The sequence below is a fragment of the Cricetulus griseus genome, chromosome 2 (assembly GCF_003668045.3).
Source record: "Cricetulus griseus strain 17A/GY chromosome 2, alternate assembly CriGri-PICRH-1.0, whole genome shotgun sequence".
Lineage (NCBI taxonomy): Eukaryota > Metazoa > Chordata > Mammalia > Rodentia > Cricetidae > Cricetulus > Cricetulus griseus.
The window spans coordinates 22,496,800-22,519,273 of record NC_048595.1 but is presented as its reverse complement, the minus strand read 5'-3'; the positions used below and the strand labels follow the sequence as shown (position 1 = coordinate 22,519,273).

Sequence of the window (22,474 nt, the reverse complement as noted above, 5' to 3'; positions counted from 1 at the left end):
TAGCAAGGCTGTACCTCCCTCTAACCTCTCTAAACAGCATTACAAGTTGGAGACCAACTGTTCATTTAATGCCTGAGCCTGTAGGGACATTTCTCATTCAAACTACCAGAACACAAAACACATTCACAAAGCAACAGTGGTAAGTACCACTTGTTAACCACCTTCTAGGCAGATGTTAAGCACTTTGCATACATTAGCTTATCATAACCCACTGAGGACTGAAGTTTTATTGTTCACACTAGGAAAGATTGCTCCTTTCTTACACTCAGATTAATCCCACAAGTTGTCTCTCCAAAACACAGAAAGGGCAGTGGAGGAGACCTTGGTTCTACAAGTTTCTTTTATAGTTGAAACTCAGAGAAGAAGTGCTTTGAAAGCATTTGAGTGTCATGAGAAGTACCAGACTGAGAAGCATCTTTTGGCCAAATGAGGAGTTGGTTACATGCAGATTGGTAAATATTTCCCCCCTTTCAGTGCAGGGGAGAGTATCATGCCAGAAGTATAGTAATGTGCTTTGTTTGTATAGAGTCTGTGTAGCAGCTCTGGTTGTCCTGGAACTTGCTCTCTTGACCAGGCTGCTCAAACTCACAGAGATCCGCCTGCCTCTGCTTCCTGAGTGCTGGGATTAAAGGCGTGCGCCACCAACACCCGGCTAATTCCAACTTCTAATTGCTTGATTTTTCTTTTTATTTATCAATAAAACATCTTTTGAAGGGAGTAATATATTTACTAAATACAAACACTAAATTTAAATGGATTGGATGGACTTTTAAGCTAGTGGTGTGTGTGTGGCGGGGAGAGAAAATACTTACGTACATGAATGTATGGGTCTTTAAAATTCAAAGAATGTTGTTTCCCTTGAAAGAAATTGATTTCTAGTAGTGTTTAGTGCGCCTTACTCTTTTCAAAACCTTTGCCATAGCTTTTGGCATAGAAAGATTTTGAGTTTTTGTAGTAGAAATTTTGCTTAAAAGTTGTTACTTAAAATACCCATCACTCTCATGTCTTTGTTGGTGGTCTGAAGTACAGCTGTTTTCATTTGAAAAATGTTTAAAAAGATTTACTTTTTTTACCCCCCTCTGAAACAGTTTCTCTGTGCAACCTTGGCTATCTTTGAACTCAAGAGATCAGACTGCCTCTGCTTTTCAAGTGCTGGAATTAAAGGCATGTGCCACCTCGCCTAGCCTAAGATTTAGTTATTTTTACTCTGTGTGATTGTGTGTGTGGCTGTTTTGCTTGTGTGTATATGCAGTATACCAATGCTTGGTGCCTGCAGAGGCCGGAAGAGGATGTCAGATCCCCTTGAAACTGAAGTTATTACAAATCCATCATGAAGCTGGATTTGGGCTTCCTTGTAGGTGTTGGGATTTGAACCTGGGTTTTCTGGAAAGAGCAACCAGTGCTCTTAACTACTGAACCTACTTTCTAGCCCCTAAAGCCCAGTTGTTTTTAGCTGAAAGACCCCCTTTCTCCTTGTATAGGGTGTGAAAAAGGAATAAAGGTCAATGTCTTGGGATTTGGATGATAAATTAAACTAGCTTCTATGCACCTTACTTGCTCTTTCATTCAACTTAAAAGTCCTCGAAAGTTTAAGGACACATACCTGAGCAGCTGAGTTGGTGTGGAATTGAGGAGAATATTTTTGTATAGTTAGGAAAGCTTATGGACCGTTTCTTTTGTGGTCATCGAAATCAAATACCTTGCAACAACAAAATAATAGAGGAATTCTTTTTTATTTTAATTTATGGGAGATAAACCCCCTTCAAAATTTATTTTTATTTTATGTGTATGGGTGTTTTGCCTGCATATATGTCTCTCAGCCCAGGGTTATTTCTTTTAGCTCTCTATTTTAGAGCTTGGGACCATGCAACAGAAGGGCGGACAAGAAGCAAGAAGTGAAATTGGTGTACAGGAGGAGACCATGGCAACATGTACATACTCCCTAGGGATCTGCTTCCAGGGACTCTACCTAGTCCCTGCCTTCTACCACTCTCCACTTCCCAGTAATGTCATCATTTTGAGACTCCATATCATGCATGATATCAGTGTCTCTGGAGGTGCCTTGTTGCACCCAGAATGTGCTCCATTTGGTTCTTAGTCTGTTCTGAATCCAATCAGCTTGACAATCACAGTTAACTATCATGTTCACTTTGAGTTCTTAAACTTTCTTTTCTTTTCTTTTTCTTTCTTTCTTTCTTTTTTTTTTTTTTTTTGAGATAGGGTTTCTCTGTGGCTTTGGAGGCTGTCTTGGAACTAGCTCTGTAGACCAGGCTGGCCTGGAACTCACAGAGATCTGCCTGCCTCTGCCTCCCAAGTGGAGTTCTTAAACTTTCTACATTGGTTTCCTGTATGGTCCTTTCCTTCTGTGTAGAAGGGTAGGTAGGGCATAAATGATGATGTCCCAAAAAGGATCAGTTTATGGAAAGGAAAGTATTGTGAGAGTCATTGGCAAAAAGATCCCTTAGTGCATAATTGACCTTTGTTTTCCCTGTTGCTTATTTGTGGTTGTTTGAAGCATTTTTTATTTTTGGATAGGGCCTTTTTTGAGTCAGGGTTTCTCTGTGTAACAGGCTGTCCTGGAACTCGTTTTATAGTCCAGACTGGCCTCGAACTCACAAAGATCTGCCTGCCTCTGCCTCCTGAGTGCTGGGATTAAAGGCGTATGTCACCACTGCTCGACACATAATGTTTTATATAGCCAGTATAGTTTAATAGTGTAGGCTACCATGTCATTTCTGGGTTAAACTGAATGTATTTAGATACCCTTTCATCATTTAGAAAAATACTACCCTTGGTGATAGGTCTTAAATCTGATTGAGAAAGGACTGGAGAGATGGCACATTAGTTAAAAGCACTGGCTCCTCTTTCAGAGGACTCAGGTTCAGTTCCAATCATCCACATGTTAGCTCAAAATTCTAGGGGTTCCGACATCCTTTCACAGACATGCAGGCAAAACACCAATGCACATAAAATAAAAATAAATCATTAAAAATCTGGGAAAATCTAGTGATAAAGAATCCTTCCATATTCACCAGAAGACTTAAAATGATAATTGGAGATACCAGAAATTAGAAAAGAGTAATATCCTGGAATTTAAGATAGTCTTTAAATTTTTTTAACTAATTCATTAATTTATTTGGGTTGGGGTCTCTTACTATGATGCTCTGGTTGGCCAGGAATGCTCTACCTCACCAATGCTGCGATTAAAACCATGTACCATCATGTAGATTTAGAGGAGGGAGTGACTGGATAGTGATCTGGGAAGCTATTTATTCAGAGAAAATAAAACTTGGTAGGATAGAGCAGACAGGGCCTTAGCCAATGCTTCTATCTGTGGTTCAGACATTATCTTTGTACTTTGCTTCTTCCTATCTCTAAGAGATGTTGGGTAAGAGAGTTTAGTTTCTAAGACTCTCCCAGATCAGAGATTGCTGGAGTTTGACCTTATGTAGAAGAAGAATGGCTCAGCCTTTTTGGAGGACAGAGGAAAATACACCAAAGGACATCTGAGTTGTCATTTTAGTGTGATTTGTTAGCATAGAACTTTTCATTGGGTTTCCCCCATTATACACACTTCCCTGGCCTACAATAGGGCATCTTGTATCTCATGCTGACTTCAACAAATAGTGACCTTGTGTACCATCCAAAAATTATTTTTATGTGTATATGTGTGCCTGCAGGAACTTGTGGGAGTCAGAAGAGAGTGTCAAATCTAGGTGGATGTGAGCTACAACATAGATGGTGGGAACTAAACCAGGTCCTCTGTCAGAACATCTCTGAGTCATCCTCTCCAGATCCAACCTCCTCCTACTGCTTTCATCTCTAGAGTGCTAGAATGATAGGTGTGTTCCACCATAGTCTGTTTATGTGATGCTGAGCCTCATACATGCTAATGCATAAAACTGCCAACTGAGTTACATTCTCAGCCCTCATTGAGTTCTTTTCAGTGACCCATTCACTTTTCTACAGCTGATTGGAAATGTCCATCAGGACACATGGTTTGAAGCAGGGCCAAGTGGAAATTTGATGTGGTGGCTCCGAATGTTAAATTATTTTCCATTATGGTTGACATTGTTTCTTGGAATTAGAAAGCTTTGATCAGCTAAAAGAGTTTGTAAAGTTACATTTCTAAATGGGACTGCTGTTTAAGCAGTGGTATGTAAAAAATGTTCATTCACTTGACTACAAAATTGATTGTTGGAAAGGAGACATATTGTTGACTCAGAAAAACAGTCCTCTTTTTTGTTGTTGTTTGTTTTTTGAGACAGGGTTTCTCTGTGTCCCGGCTGTCTTGCAACTCACTTTGTAGACCAGGCTGGCTTGGAACTCACTGAGATTCGCTCGCCTGTGCCTCCAAATTGCTGGGATTCAAGATGTGCACCACTACCGAGTGGACGAAAGCATGCCTTTCTAGATATGTTAATACAAAGTGTCTGGTCAGCCCATATAACTAATATCTCCTCTCCAAACTCTGGCTGTTGAGCATAGACAGCAATGGTGAAGGCCCTAGTTCTATTAATTCTGTATTAAAACTATTTGGTTTAGAGTATTTCCTACATCTTGCTGTTAGGATGATATGTACAATTAAAGGCATGTTCATCATATATTGAGTTTTACTCTTTCAAAGCTCAGCTGCCAGTTTGCACTCCTACATTGAGCTCTCCTGCTCTCTCACCAGCTAGAAGCTATAGAGTTGAATCAGGTTGCAGGGGATTCCTCCTGTTCTTAAGGCCCTACACTTGTCCACCCAGAACTCCAGTTCCATTCAGTAAACAGTTGCAGCACATAGATGCCTTTCCTACCCTAGGTTGTGAAGATGTGGTGAGGAGGATGAATAACAAAACGGAAAGGCCCTGATACTCTTCTGCAAATAGTTTCTTCAGAAGCATTGATAGCACTTACACAGGTGTCCTTCAAATTGAGTTGAGTCCTCCTGTGTAGCCCTGGCTCGCCTGAAACCTGCAGTGATCTTGCCTCTGTGTCATGAGTACTTGGGGGGGGGGTGATGGTAGATATGCTCTGCCATATGCTGCTAAGGCATTGGTAACCAGCACTTTGTAGTTGAACCAGATCAATAGACTGCTTTTTCTGTATCATCTACTAAGGCATAGACAGGCAAGCTAGGTTTACTTGTGCTTTGTTGCTTGCTCAGATATGTGTGGAATTCTTTTTTGTTGTTGTTGTTGTTGTTATATTTATTTATTTATTGGTTTGTTTATTTATTTTTCTCCAAACAGGGTTTTTCTGTAGCTCTGGCTGTCCTGGAACTCACTATGTAGACCAGGCTGTCCTCAAATTTGGAGATCAACCTGCTTTAAAATTTTTTTTTTTTAATTTTATTTCAAGACAGGGTCTCACTATGTAGTCCTGGATGCTCTGGAACTCAGAGCTCTGCTTACCTTTGCCTTCCAAGTGCTGTGATTAAAGGTGTGGTGTGTACAACTATGCTTGGCAAATCTTTCTCTTAATTTTGCTATAAGGAACCAGGAAATATCAAACTCCTTTTATTGTATTTTGGTGTGGCAGGACACTGAGAGAAAGTCTTTTCTGTATTGGTATTCCCTGTATAATAGTAGCCAAATTTTTGAAGTAGTCATTTCTGAGAAATGTATGGCAAGGACACTCCTGTCTCTGGCATAGTGTTGCTCACACCAGAGTGGTCAGAAGCACTGGAGGATGACTGTGGTGGGGATGGATCGGATGTTGTGCTCTCCACCTTGAGTTATTTGTTTGGAATTGCAGGATCAAGAGGGTGTTGGTTGTGGGATGGTGTTCACACTGTCTTATTCCTGAACTTTGTGCTAAGGGTTCTGGGGCAGGTCATGAACATTAGGCTACAAAGAAAAATTGTGTAGTTTTTGTACATGTAGATAGGCCCATTTAAACAGGAATATGGTTGGCACACAGATCAGCCATATTTATGCATGAATAAAACCATGTGACTTCATCAGTCATTAGGTAATTTGACAGGCAACACTGTTCCATTTTATTGTGTTTCTTCCTGTCATGTTTCTGGACTGGTTGTCAGTTTGTCAAGTGTTAACAAGACAGGAGAGACGTTTCCTTTGTTGCCTGCTGTTCAAGTAACTTGAAGCTGGAGCTTGTAAAGGAAGCTTTAGTGGAGAGGTCAGCGTGTGACTCCATCACAAGCGACAGAGCGTTAACATGCTCTCAGTGCTCTGGGTATGTTTGAAGGACTTGCTTCATGAAAGCAACATGTTTTTTTGCAGACCATTTCAGGACAAGTTGCTCCAAATGGCTCTGTGTCAAAGTGTAGGGGTTTTCAAAGAGCCATCCCATAGCTCTGACTGATGGCTGTGCTAAAGGGCATCAGTTCTTCGTATTCCCAACCCCCTCTTGGCTTCTCAGCAGTTTATAGTTGATTTTCAGGTCACCTTAATTCCTCTGGATGGATGAAACAAGCTCTCTGCATTTGCCCTTTGTGCCTCAGTTGACTATACAGAATAGATTTTCACTTAAGACAACTTAAGCAATAAATTTCCTTCAGTGATTGCATTCTTGTTCATTATAATAGACCTTGATTCTTAATTTGTGATTACAAGTTACAAGGGCAGGAGCAATGACTCAGTGGTTAAGACCACATGTTCTTGCAAAGGACCTGGGTTTGATTCCCAGTACCTACATGGTGGTTCACAACCGTCATAACTCTATTTCCAGGAATCTGATGACCTCTGAAGGTACCAGGCACTCATGTGGTACATATGCAAAACACCCTCACATAAAATGAATAAATCTTAAAAAGAAATTAAAGTTTAAAAAAGAAAAACATTCTCTGAGGACTAGGGATGTAGTTCATGGATAGAAGACTTGTCTAACACGCACAAGTCCCTGCCTGCCCCTCTGTAGCACAATAAATAAACTGAGTAAATGAAGCAGTGGGGAAGGGAAATGACATCTTTCAGGGCTTCACACCTGAGGCACTATAGACTGTCTTTCACTCCATTTGAAGGTAGGGTTTCATTATGTGGGGTGTGCTCATGTGTATGCAGGTATATTTGGCAGCAGATCTATTTGAGTTTGGGGCCAGCCTATCTTCAGAGTGAATCCCAGGACAGTCAGGGCTACACAGAGAAACCTTGTTGTCATGCCCCCCCCCCCAAAAAAAAAAAACCCAAACAAACAAAACCCACCAAAACTGGGTTTCTTGATGTAGAACACAGACTGACCTTGCTCCACAGCCTAGCATCCTGGGTGCTGGGATTGCAGACATGCATTTTGCTGCTGGTAAAACTTACCCTTTCCATAGACAGAATAAACTTCATTGGGCTTTTAAGAGTGAGGAGGGAAGACTTTATCTTGGCCAGCTAAGTGATAGGTGGGTTTCATTGTAGTGGTAGAACTGTTGAATGGCACTAATCCCAGGCAACATGAAATAGTTAGTTTCAGGAGCTGGAGAGATGATGGCCCAAGGTATTTACTGCTACTTCAGAGATGCCTGTGATCCAGGAGAGCTCTTCTGGACATCAGAGCACTCGAGTGTACAATGATAATAATAACAATCTTTAAAAACTTTCCCACACCAAGGATTCGTGTATTGCTGGGCACACCAGCAACTGAGCCACAACCCTAGCCCTGTCATCTGCTTATTTTAATACAGTAATTGGCTTTGTGATGAAGCCAGTGATGATTTTTACTGCTCCTTAGTTAAGCCACAATTTGTAACTTTAGGTGTCCAAATTGTGTTAAGTAATACAATATAATTTTATAAACTACTCCCAACTTTTGTCATTTTGAATTCATGTTAAAACAAATTGTTTTCTTAAAAGAAAATGGTTTATTTGTAGTGAATTTCATATCACTTAAAGCAGGTTTTATTTATTAGACTATGAGTTGTAAACAGTTATGGATATTTTAAAATGCTGAAATTGTGTGTTTATGGGTGTGTACTTATGACTGTATGTTTATAGGTCAAAATACAACTTGAAGGAGTCAGTTCTCTCCTTCCACTATGTGGGTCTCAGGGATTGAATTTAGGTGATCAGACTTGGTGGCAAGCACCTTTATTTGCTGTCCTTACTAATTCTACAAGGAATTCACAATCTTATTACATCAATAGGCACTGATTTTTTAAAGACAGAATCTTATTATGTAATAGCACAGGCTATCCTTCAAACTCAGACTCTTGCCTCTCAAGTGCTGGGATTACAAATGTGTGCCATTATACCTGGTATTTTTCTGATACTAAAATAATTTTATATATCTGTGGATAGGCATATGGAGGTCAGAGAACAATTTTAGGGGCAATTGGCTTGCTCCTTCCACAATACAGATTCTGGAGATTGATCTTAGGCCATCGGGCAAGCACCTTTACCTGTTGATCTACCTTACAGGTCCATCTTGTTATCTTGATCCAAAAAGGAACAGTGCACAAAAAGAAACAGTCTTTTTCTTTAAAAATCCTCATTACATTTTAGAGGGGCTGGGGAAGGAGGGAGGGAGGGAGCAAAAGTGTATGAGTATTAAGAAAGGGTCTGTTTGTAACCCAGGCTTGTGATAATTCTCCATTAGTCTTGGGGTGCTAGGATTATAGGCATATGTAATACCATGATAGATTGAAGGTCCTTCATTATTTATTTACTTATTTATCTATTTACTTATTTATTTATTTTTGATGTTCAGATAAATTCTTGAGATTTCAGATGGCCCTTTATTCATTCCCACCCCCCCATCCTGACAGCTCCCCCCACCCCCGAAACCCATCGAAGAATTATGGTAGCAGTTAATGAATGAGTCAGTCTTTGTTTTAAAGTTTTGTGAATTTATTTATACTTTTATTTCTTTGTGTTTAGAGACACTGGCTCACTCTGTAGCCCAGGTTGGCTTTATGGTTGTCGTGTGTCCTCCCCCTCCCCCCTTGAACAAAACTTCAAAAAACAAAAAACAAAACAAAACAAAACAAAAAAGAATCAGATGTTGTGCTGCACAACTAAATTCCAGTACTGGGGAGGTAGAGGCAGGTGGATCTCTGTGAGTACCAGGCCACCTTGGTCCACAAAGTGAGTTCCAGGACACACACACACCACCACCCAAAAAGCAAACAAACCCCCCCACCCAAAACTTTAATAAACAGAATAATGACTTAGCATCAGTATAGGTTCTGGCATTTGTGAACACTTTCTATGCTGTTTCTTTTGACTTCACAACATTCTGGTATTGAGGAACTAGCTAAATCTGATGGAGTTAAGGTTTTGAGATGGGATTTCTGGAAATGCTGTTGTTTTAGTGGACTTGTGAATTATTGTAGTCACCATCATAGCTCCCATTTCTGTATCAGAAGGTCCTTTTCCTGACCTAATTTAATGAGAGTGATGAGAATATATACTAAGAGACTTTAAGGATTTTTCTTTTTTAAATCTTACTAAATAGTTAAATGTTTAGTCATTTGAAGTGACTCTAGGCTTGGAAATTTGAGTAGCCAGATAACATGCGACCTGATCATGCCTGTGAGTTTGTAAGCATCCCCCTGTCTTACAAAACCAAATTATTCTTGGAGTAGTGTATTTGGGGGAATAAAGAGAGGTGAGGAGAGAGTGGTGATGAGGAAGGGAGGGGAGGTAGAGGAAGGGGAGAGAGAAGTTGGTAGATACTTGAACATGGGTTTATAAGTCTAAGCAGTTAAGACTTTAGAGCATAGGGTAGCAGAAGGAAGGAATGTTCAATGCTTTTAAGGCCCACATAGAGCGTCATGGATACTTCCCTAGGCAAATTAGTGTGGATGTGGTCATACATGCTATCCTTTGTAATAGCTAACTTCTTTGGCTTCTGTAGAGCTGTAGTCATGGTTCCTGTAGGGTTTGTTTGACTACTGATTTTTACTGCAGCGGCCCAAGTGGCACTGTGCTAATTTTGTCTGCTGACTGAGTACATTGGGAGCCTTGCATTGGTGAAGTAGTTGTCATTGAGTCTTCTTTCTTTTTTGTTTTTGTTTTTTCGAGAAAGTGTTTCTCTGTGTATCCTTGGCTGTCACAGAGATCCACTTGCCTCTGACTCCTGAGTGCTGGGATTAAAGGCATGGGCCACCTGCATAGCTGGTTTGTAGATTTTAAGTAGGCTTTTATTGCTCATTCAGAGGAATTGGATAATGACATTGATCCACTCTAATCAAAACTACAAGAGACTAATGTATAAAAGCCTAATTGTAGCCTATTAATTTCTGAGGAGAAACAATAGCTTTCAGTGGACAGGGTCACTGTGGTTAGTGATCACTGTCCTTGGCTCTGGAAGTCAGTTCTAAGAAGCTGCTTGCTGTTAGCATTGGAGCCAGAGAAGTTGCTGGACTCATGATGGTGGTGTTTACTGTACTCAAGCTGACTTTCATAGGTGTGGACTTGAATATCATCTTCTCTTTTCAACATGCCAACTGGGTTAATAGTCTGATTGCATCTGTCTCCTTGGCTTTTGTTTAACCAATTCCTAATTCCCATCACCTTCCTTTAGAATTGTCAGATCTTGCTGGTTGGTGGTGGTGCATGCTTTTAATCCCAGCAGATCTGTGATCTGAGGCCAGTCTGGTCTATAATAGAGTTCCCAGACATGGAGAGCCACACAGAGAAACCCTGTGTTGACCCCCCCCCCAAAAAAAAAAAAGAATCGTCAGATCTTAATCCTTTACAGTCTTAGCGCGCTCTCTCTCTCCCTATCTCATTCTCTCTCCTCTCTCTCTCTCTATTTTATTTTTATGTATACAACATTCTCCTTCCATGTATATATCTGCACACCAGAAGAGGGTACCAGGTCTCATTACAGATGGTTGTGAGCCATCATGTGGTTGCTGGGAATTTAACTCAGGACCTCTGCAAGAGCAGTCAGTGCTCTTAACCTCTGAGCCATCTCTTCAGCCCCAACCTAGTTTTCTCTTAAAGAGAATTTTGTAAAGCTGTACTGTGATCTGTTGATTTTATTTATTTATTTATTTGGCTGTAATCTCTTCACCAGGAAGCTGATGCAGGCTTGCCTAGAGCTGGAAATCAACTTGAGTTCCAAACCTGCCTAAGGTTGCCTGCTCCACAAAAGAAAAGAACAGGTCTGCTGGCTGGGAATGTTGCTCTGCAGCAGGGTTTGCTGAGCATTTGGGCTTTGTGTAGACTGTCAGTAATTCTCCTCCACTCCAAATCAAACTCACAAATAAATTAATACTGATTACTTGAAGTGATTGAAGTTAAGTCTGGCTGAGAGTTTGGCAACTACTTGTTTTTGGCAGTGATTGGCTTGTGGGGAGGTTATAGCTTATGGTGGATAGAACTACCTCCAGAGGGGTGGTTGCTGAGTTTAAGTAGCTCTTGGATCTTGACTTTGTTTTATAATAAACCATTGTACTTTCAGTACTGGGATTTAGCTATAAGAAATGGTATGAGAAGTCTGTCCCTGCCCCCTAGGTTTGTCTGTGTAACAGCCCCAGTTGTCCTCAAACTCTGACGTCTGCCTGCCTCTCTCTCCAGTTTTGGGATTAAAGGTGTGTACCACCGCCGCCAGGCCAGCAAGAAGTGTTTCTTAAAAACAAACTCAAGTGTTTGGAATACACAGTTCTACATAGTCATGATAGGGCCAGTTCCTCTATTGTATTACAGATCCCAGACAGCTTAGAAGACCACTGTTTAAACCTCATGACTTCTTAAGGTCTCTTACAAGCTGCAGGCACAATGTCTACCAGGTCTGTATTTTTGCTCAGCTTATCAGAGAAGGATCTTCCAAATTCATGTGGTTGATGTCAGGATCCTGGTCTTCATGGACTCCTAGAATGAGGGCTTTAGTTCCTAGTGAGTGAACTGTTGGGTAGAGATCTCTTTTGGTTCTTTGCCAAGCAGGCCACTCTCTGGTGTAGTTTACAGCATAACAGCTGTCTAAAAGTGAGCAAGCTGGTCAGTGTTGGTGTAGGAAGAAATTGAAGCCATGCAGGGCACTGTAGACTTTTGTGACCTCACAACATCCCAGTATCAGGTCCTGTTTACTGGTTACCACAATTGAGTACAAACAGCAGATTTTACAGTAAAGGGAGAAGTTCTATGTAGAACTTAGAGATATTAAAGGGTTTAGCTAATTTTGCTTTTAACTTTACTCCTATCCCTTGGTTCAGGGATTGCTTTCCTGTTTGCTGAGTACCCATGCAACTCACCCTTTTTCTACCCTGCGTGGCCCCAATCAGCATGCTGCATTCTGTTCTCTCTCCTCTCTCTTTATCTCTTGGGAACTTGTTCAAATAGTGTCTGCTGTTCACACTGATAATAGTTAACTGATGTCCACCTCACAAATGTATGTGGAGCTCTAGTACTGTGGGGGGGGGGTTACCTCTAACATCTATTTAGTATTTTCTACTTTTAATAGTAGGAGAATTGCCTGACTGAGTGAGTTAGGAACAACTTTTTGATGTATATTCTGTTGAACCTTGTTTCATCTGTTACTAAATAGGAAGTAGAATCTCTACCTTAACTCTTTTTTTTTTAAGATTTGTTTCATTGTTGATTTGTGTGCATATGTATATGTTTGTGGACTCAAGTGTGCCATAGTTTGTGTGTGGAGGACATGTGGAGTTGGTTGTCTTGTAACATGTGGGTTCCAGGGATTGAACTGAAGTCATCAGGTTTGGAGGCGAGTATCTTTATCCTCTGAGCCATCTCACCAGCCCTAAAAATCTCCACTTTTTAGCACTATATAGGCCTTGTGCTTACTGTACCGCTTCCCCTTTAAGGAGTCATGCCTTGCTTTCATCTGCCCACCTGTACTAGCTGCTCTGCTTGTTGTGATAGCCTAATAGACAATAGTAAGCAACATCAGAATCCCACAAGTCCCTTTTGACGTCTTGAGCTCAAAGATTGCTGCTTTTAGTATCAGCTTGATAAATCATAGGAAGACTGTTTATATTTTAAGCCTGGTACTTGTCAAGGCTATTCTTGAGTTATGTGGAGAAGGACTATAAAGATTAAAAAATAATGGCAGTATAGGACTGGTTTCAATCACTTTTGCTCTTTTTCCACTATTTCATAGAGCATAAAATTAACCAACATGAGATGTGGTCTCTTGTGCTGATATTGTTGCTTCTTTTAGCATACCCAGGTTGCTAAATTGGGACTCCTGTTCAATCTCACCCTCTTCAAACTAAGTGAGAATTTTTGTCAGACTTAAAGGTGGGTGTGGTGGAAGGGATACAACCACTGATTAAGGAAATTTTATGGGTTCTTTGGATCGACTGTTTATAAGATGGTAAGGATAAAAAGAATGTAAAAGCAAAAATTCTTTTAGATTGTCCCTTGTATAGTTAGTAATTTACAGTGTTTCTTCTGGAATTTGACCGTGAATTTGCTTATGTCTCATGCCAAGGTTACATTTCCCGAGAAGCTGTTTGGTACTTGCTGATGATTTCGATTGGCACAGCCTCTGAAAAACCGGTTTGGCATCAGAAAAAGGAGGCAGCCGAGGACAGTTTAATAGTAGTTCCCAGGGCACATCAGACTATTTAGTTCAGGGATTCCTGGCTCCTCCTTAGCTTTCTGTGGACACCTGTTTATCCCTCTTTCCCCTCTTCCTCTCCCAACCAACTCTAGTGAACAGACCCCAAAAACACGATGAAGGATTGACTGATGCTTGTAATTTAACCATCCATCTTTGAGGCTTCTTAGAATTTGAACAATTAAATGCCAGGCCATAAGTCTTTTTGTTAGGATTCTTTCTGTTTGAAAAAGGTGCCAAAAGGCTTGGGTTCATGTTTTCAGTTTGATGGAACTTTTAGAGGGTGGGTTAACATTGTGCAGAGAGAGCAGAAGTGAGTCTGGCAAACCAGGGTTTGTTTCTGTGGACAGCTTCGGTTTCTTTATTATACTCGGGTGTAGCTAATGAGTTGGAAAGTTCAACCTGTCCAGAAGGAGTGCAGAACTCTTGGGCTTCCTGGTGCTTTCTTTTTGAAAGTCAGCATTCCATTTCTGACATTGCATAAGTCAGCTCTTTCAGGTATGCCCTTTTTTGCTCAGAAATAGTGATTGCATGTTATCTCAAGTTTCTTGGTATCCTGTCTGAGGAATAGCAGTTGAAAAGAAAACGTAATTAGAGCAAGTAAGAGTTTATTAAGTAAAGCTAGTGACCAGACCAAGAATGATGGCAGTCTTAAGGAATTTTCCTTTGTAACTATGACTACAGTTTCTTTGAAGTCAGTTTAATGTACTATCAAGTATTAAACCTAACAGAGGTTAAGAAATTTGATTTCCCTTCTGGAAGTAGATAAATGGCTTTTCTCTCTTTCTAGAATCTTAGAACAGGTGGATGTAGGGAAGTGTTGGTTAATAGAAGTTTTATCTAGCGTTCTGTAGCTGGGTTTTAGATCTGGGTTCGTGTTCTTGCTTTGAGTAACTTTGTGTGGTCGGCAGTGCATGTGCAGACAGCATGTTAGCATAGGTACATTCTTTTGCAGTTAGAGCCCTCTCAGTAAGCAGTTAGCTAATAGGGCAATGCTTGTACCTCGTCCTCAAAAGTCTTCAAATAGACTAAGTAAGTCAATGATTCTAGATATTTATGATTACTATCCCCTTGCTTTAGGCCTTTCAGTGTCTTTTACAAAATAAGAACAGAACTGATCACAGCTGTGTAGCTAAAACACTTTGATTGAGACCTCCAGGGCCCATGAACATCTTCAGTACCCTTGTCTAAAGAAAGTGTTGACTGCTGTACTTTCATTCTTTATGAATTCTTTAAAAGCATCTATTATTTTTAATTTGCAGCAGCTCTTGCCAGGTAAAAAGTTTTGGGAAACAGATGAATCCAGCAAAGATGGACCAAAAGGAATATTCCTGGGTGATCAATGGCGAGACAGTGCCTGGGGAACATCAGGTAATCTAGCTCTAGCGTCTCTACTGTGATTTATGCCTGTCTTAGAGCTCCCTTCCTCAGCACTTGGCAAGTCGTGAATTTCATATTAGTGGCAGAAGCACACCAAGCAAATGTCCTGTCCAGTAGGGTAATGCCACTAAGTAGCTTAGATGATGTAATATATTAAAAATAATTAACACAAAATCAAATCTTCAATATTTTCTGAAGTGCTAGTCACAGAAGAATGGACTCATTTGAAGTGACCATAATTTTAGCTCTGAATTTTCATTTTGTGCTGCTGTCAGCTTGTCTGGAATTGGAAAATCCAAGCCTGTACTTTGAACTCTGTGATGCTTTTTTTTTTTCCCCCTTTGATGATCTGTGCCATATATGGGATAGTAATCTTTAAATGTGGGTGGGGCCAAATGAAATCACCAAGCACAGACATTCTTGTGATAGACTTCCCCTGAAAAGGGCTGGGATGAGCTGGTAGAGGCAGAAACAGCAACAGCAGATAGAAGCCACAGCTTCAAGACAGTGCAAAATCGAGTCCTCAGAAAGATTTGTTGTTGCCAGTAAACAATATTAAAGAAATTCTGTAACTTGAAAGAAGTGAACATTGGCTTATCTACCTACCTATGTGAACTGCTGTACTCCTCTGCTATCTTAGATAGAGGAGGGGTGTGTTCTGTGTCATTAGGTTATGTAGAATATCAGTGCTTATGAAAGACCCAAGAGGAAACCTTGGCTCAGCCAACCGTGACGGGTCTCCTGATTCCCAGACATAGCTTTATCCATGAGACATCACTCATAATTTGTTTGGGCCTCTGGCTGCACTGTGTCATACTTGTGTATCTTTTTTGTAGATCATTCAGTTTCCCAGCCAATCATGGTGCAGAGAAGACCTGGTCAGAATTTCCATGTGAACAGTGAGGTCAATTCTGTACTGTCCCCACGATCGGAGAGTGGGGGACTAGGCGTTAGCATGGTGGAGTATGTGTTGAGCTCATCCCCGGGCGATTCCTGTCTAAGAAAAGGAGGATTTGTAAGTTGGCTTGAGGAACTTGTTCCTATCTTTCTTCCCCTTCCCTCAAAGCAAAATGTGCCTTTTGAGTTTCCTAGGTACTCACAGCATTCATTAACAGGGTGTTTTAAAACACTTCCATTGTACCACAGAGCTCAGCAAGTATAGCAGGAGAGGTAAACTACACTTCAAAGATGGAAAAGTAATATTTCTTCCCACCCCCAGGGATGGGGCACATTGTGAGGTGAGATATGAGCTAACATCAAAGTCTCAGTTAATTGGTCTATTTTTATTACAACCAAAAGCATAAGAGAGAAGGACTTTCTTTACAAAGAAAATAGAAGTAGGAAGTACTTGTCTGAGGGGAATGATTGGCCACTACCCAAGAACCTTATGTGGTTATTCTTGTTTTGCAGGCTAGATTTTAATTTAATGGTAGCTTTTCTTGAGCAGCTTTGTTTCCTATGCCTATCCGGTTGGGGGGAGTTTGAAGTTTCTTTGTTTTGTTTTCTGGTTTGTTTTTCAAAAATTCATTGCCACTAACCCCACTTATTCTGGCTGAATGTCAGCCACAGAAGCCTGTGCTTCCTGCCACTTCCTATTACATTTTAGAATTCTTCCTGAAGCATTGTGATTGCTTTCTTAAAGCACGTTATCTATGTTATCAGCTCTGTGGATCGAAGACTCTTAAGAAATAGATCTACTTGAGTTTCCTCATTTTGTCCGCTCTGGCTGATGTTATGTTGCAGCTAGACCACTAGAGACTCCTGAATCTGCTTGCCTTCTATACCTCCTAACTTGCTCTGTTATGTCCCTTTTCAGTTCTTTTCTTGGAAAGTTTTTGCCGTTTAATACTAGCGGTGGCAAATGTTTGAGCTACCTCCCCCCCCCTGTCATCATGATTTTGGTTTCATCCACATGTGTATTTCTTCATATGTTGCATTTGTTATCTAGAGTACTTTCCTCTGCTGGTCCCATTTCCCTTCTGTTGCTTACAACTCTAGAGTAGCAGTAGTTGGTGTTTGGTAGCCTGCTCTGTAAGTACATTCTTGAGTACTAGCCTTTTCAAAGCTGACCTGAATGCTTCTGGATCTTTTGACTTGGTCCAGACATGGTGATTTATAAATCAGATAGAGAACTGCTTCTGTGTTCCTTCCCAAGTTGCTCCTTGAGGGAGAACAAGGTCTACACTTTGGACATGAAGAATTGCATCAAGCCAAATGCTCATATGCCTATATTCTCAAGAGAAGACTGGAACCCTGTTTATACTTAATACCCAACTTAAGCTCTAAGATTCCTAGAGAAAGTGTTGTCTTGTAAATACGGTCTGCTGCTTTGAGTTATTTGCTGGAGAGAAATGAGTGTGGTGCACTGATGAGCTGTTGGTGTGGTGATCGGGAGTCTTGATAACAATGACTGTGAATAGTCTGACTAGATTCTGGTTTGTGAAGATTAGCAACAGGCACACATCTGGATTGCTGTCAAGTTTGTAGGAGGGAGAAAAATCACTTGAATTTAAAAAGCAGATAAAACAGTGGGATGGAATTATTACTTATGGATTACTTTTTAAGGCAGTTTTTATGATAAAGTCTTGCCTTTGGATTGCAAAGGAGGATTTAGTGATGTCTTTCATAGTATTGTGACTAGATGAAATTAAGCCTCAGGCCAGATGAGATCTGATAACTGCCCCATCGCCAATTGAAAACAGCAGTCCCCAGGAGAGAGGACGTTTGTAGGCAGGTAATTTCCTAAGCTTCTGAGACATACATCCAAGTTAATAAAAACTGTGAAAAATCTGTCTTCTCTTTTCTTATAAGTATGGTTGTGGGGAATAAAATGTTATCTAGTATTTTGACTTCTGTGCCATGTGTAGATTGATAGAGAAGACTGATGGATATAAAGCCAGAGAATGGCTGGTCAGCATTGGTGTTGGATTTTGCTGATGCTTTCCCTATCCTGGGTTTACTCTGCTGTAGTTTAGAATGATACCTAGAGAAAACAGCTCATGGGAAATTTGAATTACTTTCTAATTCTCATGATGTGCACACATCTTTGAAAAAGGGGGGTGTCCCATTGTTTCTTAAAAACAAAAGTACTTAAGTTTGGAGTGCAAGGACCAATATGCCATCTGTATCTAGGGGAATTGTCTATAGAACACTCCTGGTCAGAGCAGCTAGAGGTTTTGGTCTAGTACTAGCTGAGTGCCCAGCATCATTCGTGCTAAAGTGAGTATGTAGAACTAACAGCAGGTACATAGAAATCCTTCTCAGATGTAACAGCTGGCAGTCCAGATGTTAACTTTTCAAGTGAAGGTGGCCCACTAGGAGAGCTTGCTTAACCATGCAGTAGTTTTCCATTTTCATGAGATTTCCTTATCACAGCTTGACAAAAAGGATTTAGTTCTTTGCATTCTCTTTCCTGTGCTTCTTTGAGTTGATTTTGGTGTTGTAAAGGCTCTTATCTTACTTAATCCGGGTGTCTTTGTTTCTAAAATAAGGAACACTTTTAGAAGGCAGGGCATGGTGGTGCATACTACAGAGAAGCCAAAGGGTCCTGTGAATCTGAGGCCAGCCGGGGCCACACAGAACCTGCCAAAAGCAAGCATACAAACAAACTTTGAGGTTCAGCAGAAGAATCTGTGCATTGTTCTCACACTCACTGTGGGTGCTAGCTAGCACACAGCATATGTATCCCTAGCTTTTAGGGTCACATTTCAGAATAATGGGAATCTTGAATACGCAAGCCAAGTCTTTTCCACATTTTAGCTTTTATTTTATTTGTTCATGGAATATGGTATTTCCCTCCCCATTTCCTGGGTTCAGAAGTAGTTACAAAATCACAGGAGTCACTTATTTCCAAAGCCTATGGGTAAAACCACCTAAAGACTATGTTGGTCTCCTGATTTTCTTCAAATAGGTTGAAATTAGTTATTAAGAACATGAGCTGGGCAGTGGTGGCGCACGTCTTTAATCTCAGTACTTGGGAGGCAAAGGCAGGCGTATCTCTGTGAGTTTGAAGCAAACCAGGTCTACAGACAGAGCTAGTCCCAGGACAGCCAGGACTGTTAAACAGAGAAACCCTGTCTCAACCTGACGGACCTCCCCCCCAATGAAACAAAACAAAACAAAACAAAACATGAGTGCTACCTTGTAGTTTATCCACTGCCATCATTGGATTAGTGACAACTACTCTTAACTTTGAAGAGGTGTTGGAAGGTCTCCCCATGCTGTGTCAAGCTCCTGCTTTCTGACCTGGAGATTATATACTTGTAGCTATTCATCTGTGTCACAATTTGGCTTAGGAGGCTAGTATACTATAATGGATTTTTGTGTATTGCATATAGAAACCAGGGCTTTGAGTCTCAACTAGAGTTTTCATCTGTATAACAGGGATAATTAGCCTTCAAGTAAGTCTCATAATAATGTAACAGAGTATATTGATCCTCAAAGTTAGTGCTCACCAATAACATTCGCATCACCCCGAAGCTTATGATTCCTAGGCCCCTACTCTAGGGTTATTGAACTGAAATCTGCTTTTGTTTTGGGGACAAGGTGTCAGTCTATAACCCAAGCTGGCCTCAAACTCATAGTCTTCCTGCCTTAGTATCCTGAGTGGTAGGCTTGCAGGAATGTGCCACCATAGTATGTTTTTAATGAGACAGCCCCCCCCCCCCTTCATGTATACTAAAGCTGAAATGTACTCACTGTTAGAATCTCCTTGGAAGATTATATCACTAGGATAGAATGCCTTTAGATTTTGGCTAGCTCCACAACTGAAACCACATATTGTAGTCCGCAAATGTCAAACTCATAAAACAATCAAAACCAAACCTTTTAAGGGTTTTCTAATAAAATCAAACATCATTTTTTGCCTGAAAGGTCCCCCCCCCCATTAGATACAGTAATGGTGGCTGCTGCTCTTACCCAATTCCTGCACACCAGGAATTGGGTGATCAGGACTATGGTGCCTGTGTAGGTTATGCTCCACAATGCCTTTTTTCAGCTTTTGTTCCTGAAATTAGTGCATATTTCAAATGGGTCCAAGTCATACTTGAACTAGTATTGCGTCTTTTTTAGTGGTGTATAGCACGATAGTATCTCAGTCAGTGAAACGTAGTGCCTGCACTTTTTGATACTAATCTTAAAATAACAAGGTGACTTGTTTAAGGATTGCTTTATTTAATCCTTGGAGTAACCCTTATGGTAGATTAATTTATAGATGAGGAAAATAAGGCTCAGAGGCAAAGTAGGGGTCCTGTATTCAAGCTTTGTTTTCATTTCAGGTTTGCCAGGTGTGGCTTTTTTTTTGCTTTATGTTGGCTTTTGAGTTGGGTTCTTTTGGCTTTTGAGTTGGGTTCTCATCAAATTGTTTCACAAGGCTAGCAGTTGCAGTTGTACTCATTTTCTTGATAGTGAAAGTTTATTCCTATCAGAGATACTAGCTATTGTACTTTGAAAAAATTTAACAAAAAATTTGGGTTGGAGGCTGGAGAGATGGCTCAGTGGTTGAAAATACTAGCTCCTCTTCCAGAGGACCTGGGTTCAATTCCCATCACCCACATGGTAGCTCACAACTATCTGTAACTCCAGTTCCAGGGGATCTGACACCCTCACACAGACATTCATACAGGCAAAATACCAATGCACATAAATAAATACTTAATTTAAAAATTTCTGGGGTATTGTTTTGGGAAACAAGTATGCACAAGACTTAGTTTACTACAAGTAGGCATGGAATACTGCTTGTCTGGTACAGATGGAGGAGAGGCTCCTGTCTCCCTGAAATCAGCCTTCTACCATGTGAAGTGTTGCTCTAAGAACCAACCCTCCATGGGAGCATCTCTGGTTCTGAGCTCTTTGCCAACAAGAGAGATGTTTGGAAATAGCTCCTTTATAGTTGTCCCCAGGAGTCAGCCGGCAGTGTACAGGTCACTTCAGTGCTTCATTTTTTTTTTTTTAAACCAATGTCAGCTTGGCTCTTGCCCCTTTGGTAGCTAACAGTGAGTGACATTCTTCTACAGCTGTGTTGCTCTGCTGTCTCCCAGAACCCTTTTGTTCCCACTGTGGGGAATTTGATAGAGCCTGAGTGCTTGTGTGTTGTCTACACTACTTTTGTTTTTGAACATTATCCTTTAGGGTTATCTTCACTTTAAAGGAACCCAAGAATCCAGCGATCCTTGCTCCTTCCTTCCTTCCTTCCTTCCTTCCTTCCTTCCTTCCTTCCTTCCTTCCTTCCTTCCTTCCTTCCCTCCCTCCCTCCCTCCCTCCCTCCCTCCCTCCCTCCTTCCCTTCCTTTCTTAAAGTTTGTAGGATTTTTAAAAAGTATTGTTGTGTACTAAATAATAAGAAAACTGAGAACACACACTTTCCTTGCCTTTTTAATTTTTCTGTTGGAATTTAATTACGTTGTTTCTGAAATGTTGATATTCAAGCTTTTAGAGGAAAAACTTTCATAAAGGTGATGCATGTAGGAACATTTTTTAGACCAAGTAAATCAGAATATGTGTGGGTGAACCCCAGGCACCTTTAAATTTTGAGATTATGGTCATTAACCTGGACTGTAGACCACTTTCAAGTGGCTGCCCTGGGAGGACATGTCAGTTCTTTGCTTGTATTTGGAAGTGTTTCAAACCCTGGTGTCTTATACAGTGTTAGGTGCATCTGTTCTGCTGTATTTTTAGGTGTATAAAACAACATTCTTAAACTTCACTAATGCAGCATTTCATTGCTGTTCATAACTATTTATTAAACAAGATTATCCTTGTTTTAGAGATAAGAAAATTAACACTCAGACTAAAGTCTTATGGTGAGTAAGTGTTGCAGATAGAACACAGAATAGATTCAGTGCACATAACTGCAGACCACATAATGACATACACCTCACCTTATGTATTATTAAAAACCACAGATACCAAAAATCAACACTTCTATGCTCCTTTTTAATTTTTCCCTAAATTATTTTTATTTTACGCATATAGGTGATTTGCCTGTATGTTTAATCTATACTTGTATGCAGTATCCCTGGAGGCCAGAAGAGAGCATTGGATCCCTAGGAACTGTTTTGACCTGCCATTCAGGTGCTGGGATCTCCCCTCCTCCTTTCCCTCTTTGCCCTTCCCTCTCCTGTGTCCAATAGCACACAGGCCAGCCTGGAACTCACTGGTTAGCTGGGATCTCCCTTCCCTTCCCTTCCCCTCCCCTGTGTCCAATAGCACACAGGCCAGCCTGGAACTCAATGTACCCAAGTACCTCTGTATTGATGATAATCCTGTTTTATTACCTGAATGCTGGGATTGCAAATTTGACTGCCCCGACCATCTGGCCCCTCCTATTTCTAAGAGACCTTTTTGTTGTTTTTGTCCTGACTAGCTGGTAATTTGATGGTTCTGCCTCCTGAGTGTTGGGACTATAGAAGGAAAAAACCTAACCCCCCCAAAAAAAACATTTTTATGGTCCCAAACCAGTACAGTCTCACTCTGATCTTAGCATAAGGCAGATTTGATTGCCAGCCATTTTTGTTGTGTGTCATTGTTTATTTAATGAGCTTTAAAATTTTTAAGTAAAATGGGTTTGTGTGTATATCTATTGATCTATACACACAGTTTCTACAAGTGGAAACTCACCATGAAAATCAATA

General features: G+C 40.6%; 1 protein-coding gene across 24 annotated transcripts in view; it reads left to right on the top strand.

The window, feature by feature from the left end:
- Pum1 (pumilio RNA binding family member 1) overlaps positions 1–22,474 on the top strand; it is a 111,207-nt gene that overhangs the window by 34,490 nt on the left and 54,243 nt on the right. For 14 of the 24 annotated variants that reach the window (XR_004768149.1, XM_027399443.2, XM_027399449.2 and 11 more), the window contains 2 exons: positions 14,727–14,835; positions 15,681–15,859. The exons of 9 other annotated variants lie outside the window; for them this stretch is intronic. Coding sequence is in view for 14 of the 15 variants with exons in the window: in XM_027399443.2 (XP_027255244.1) it covers positions 14,727–14,835; positions 15,681–15,859 (288 nt within the window). In the remaining variant the exon portion in view is untranslated. The remainder of the gene's footprint in view (positions 1–14,726; positions 14,836–15,680; positions 15,860–22,474) is intronic. One more of the 24 variants, XM_027399444.2, reaches the window with a different exon arrangement.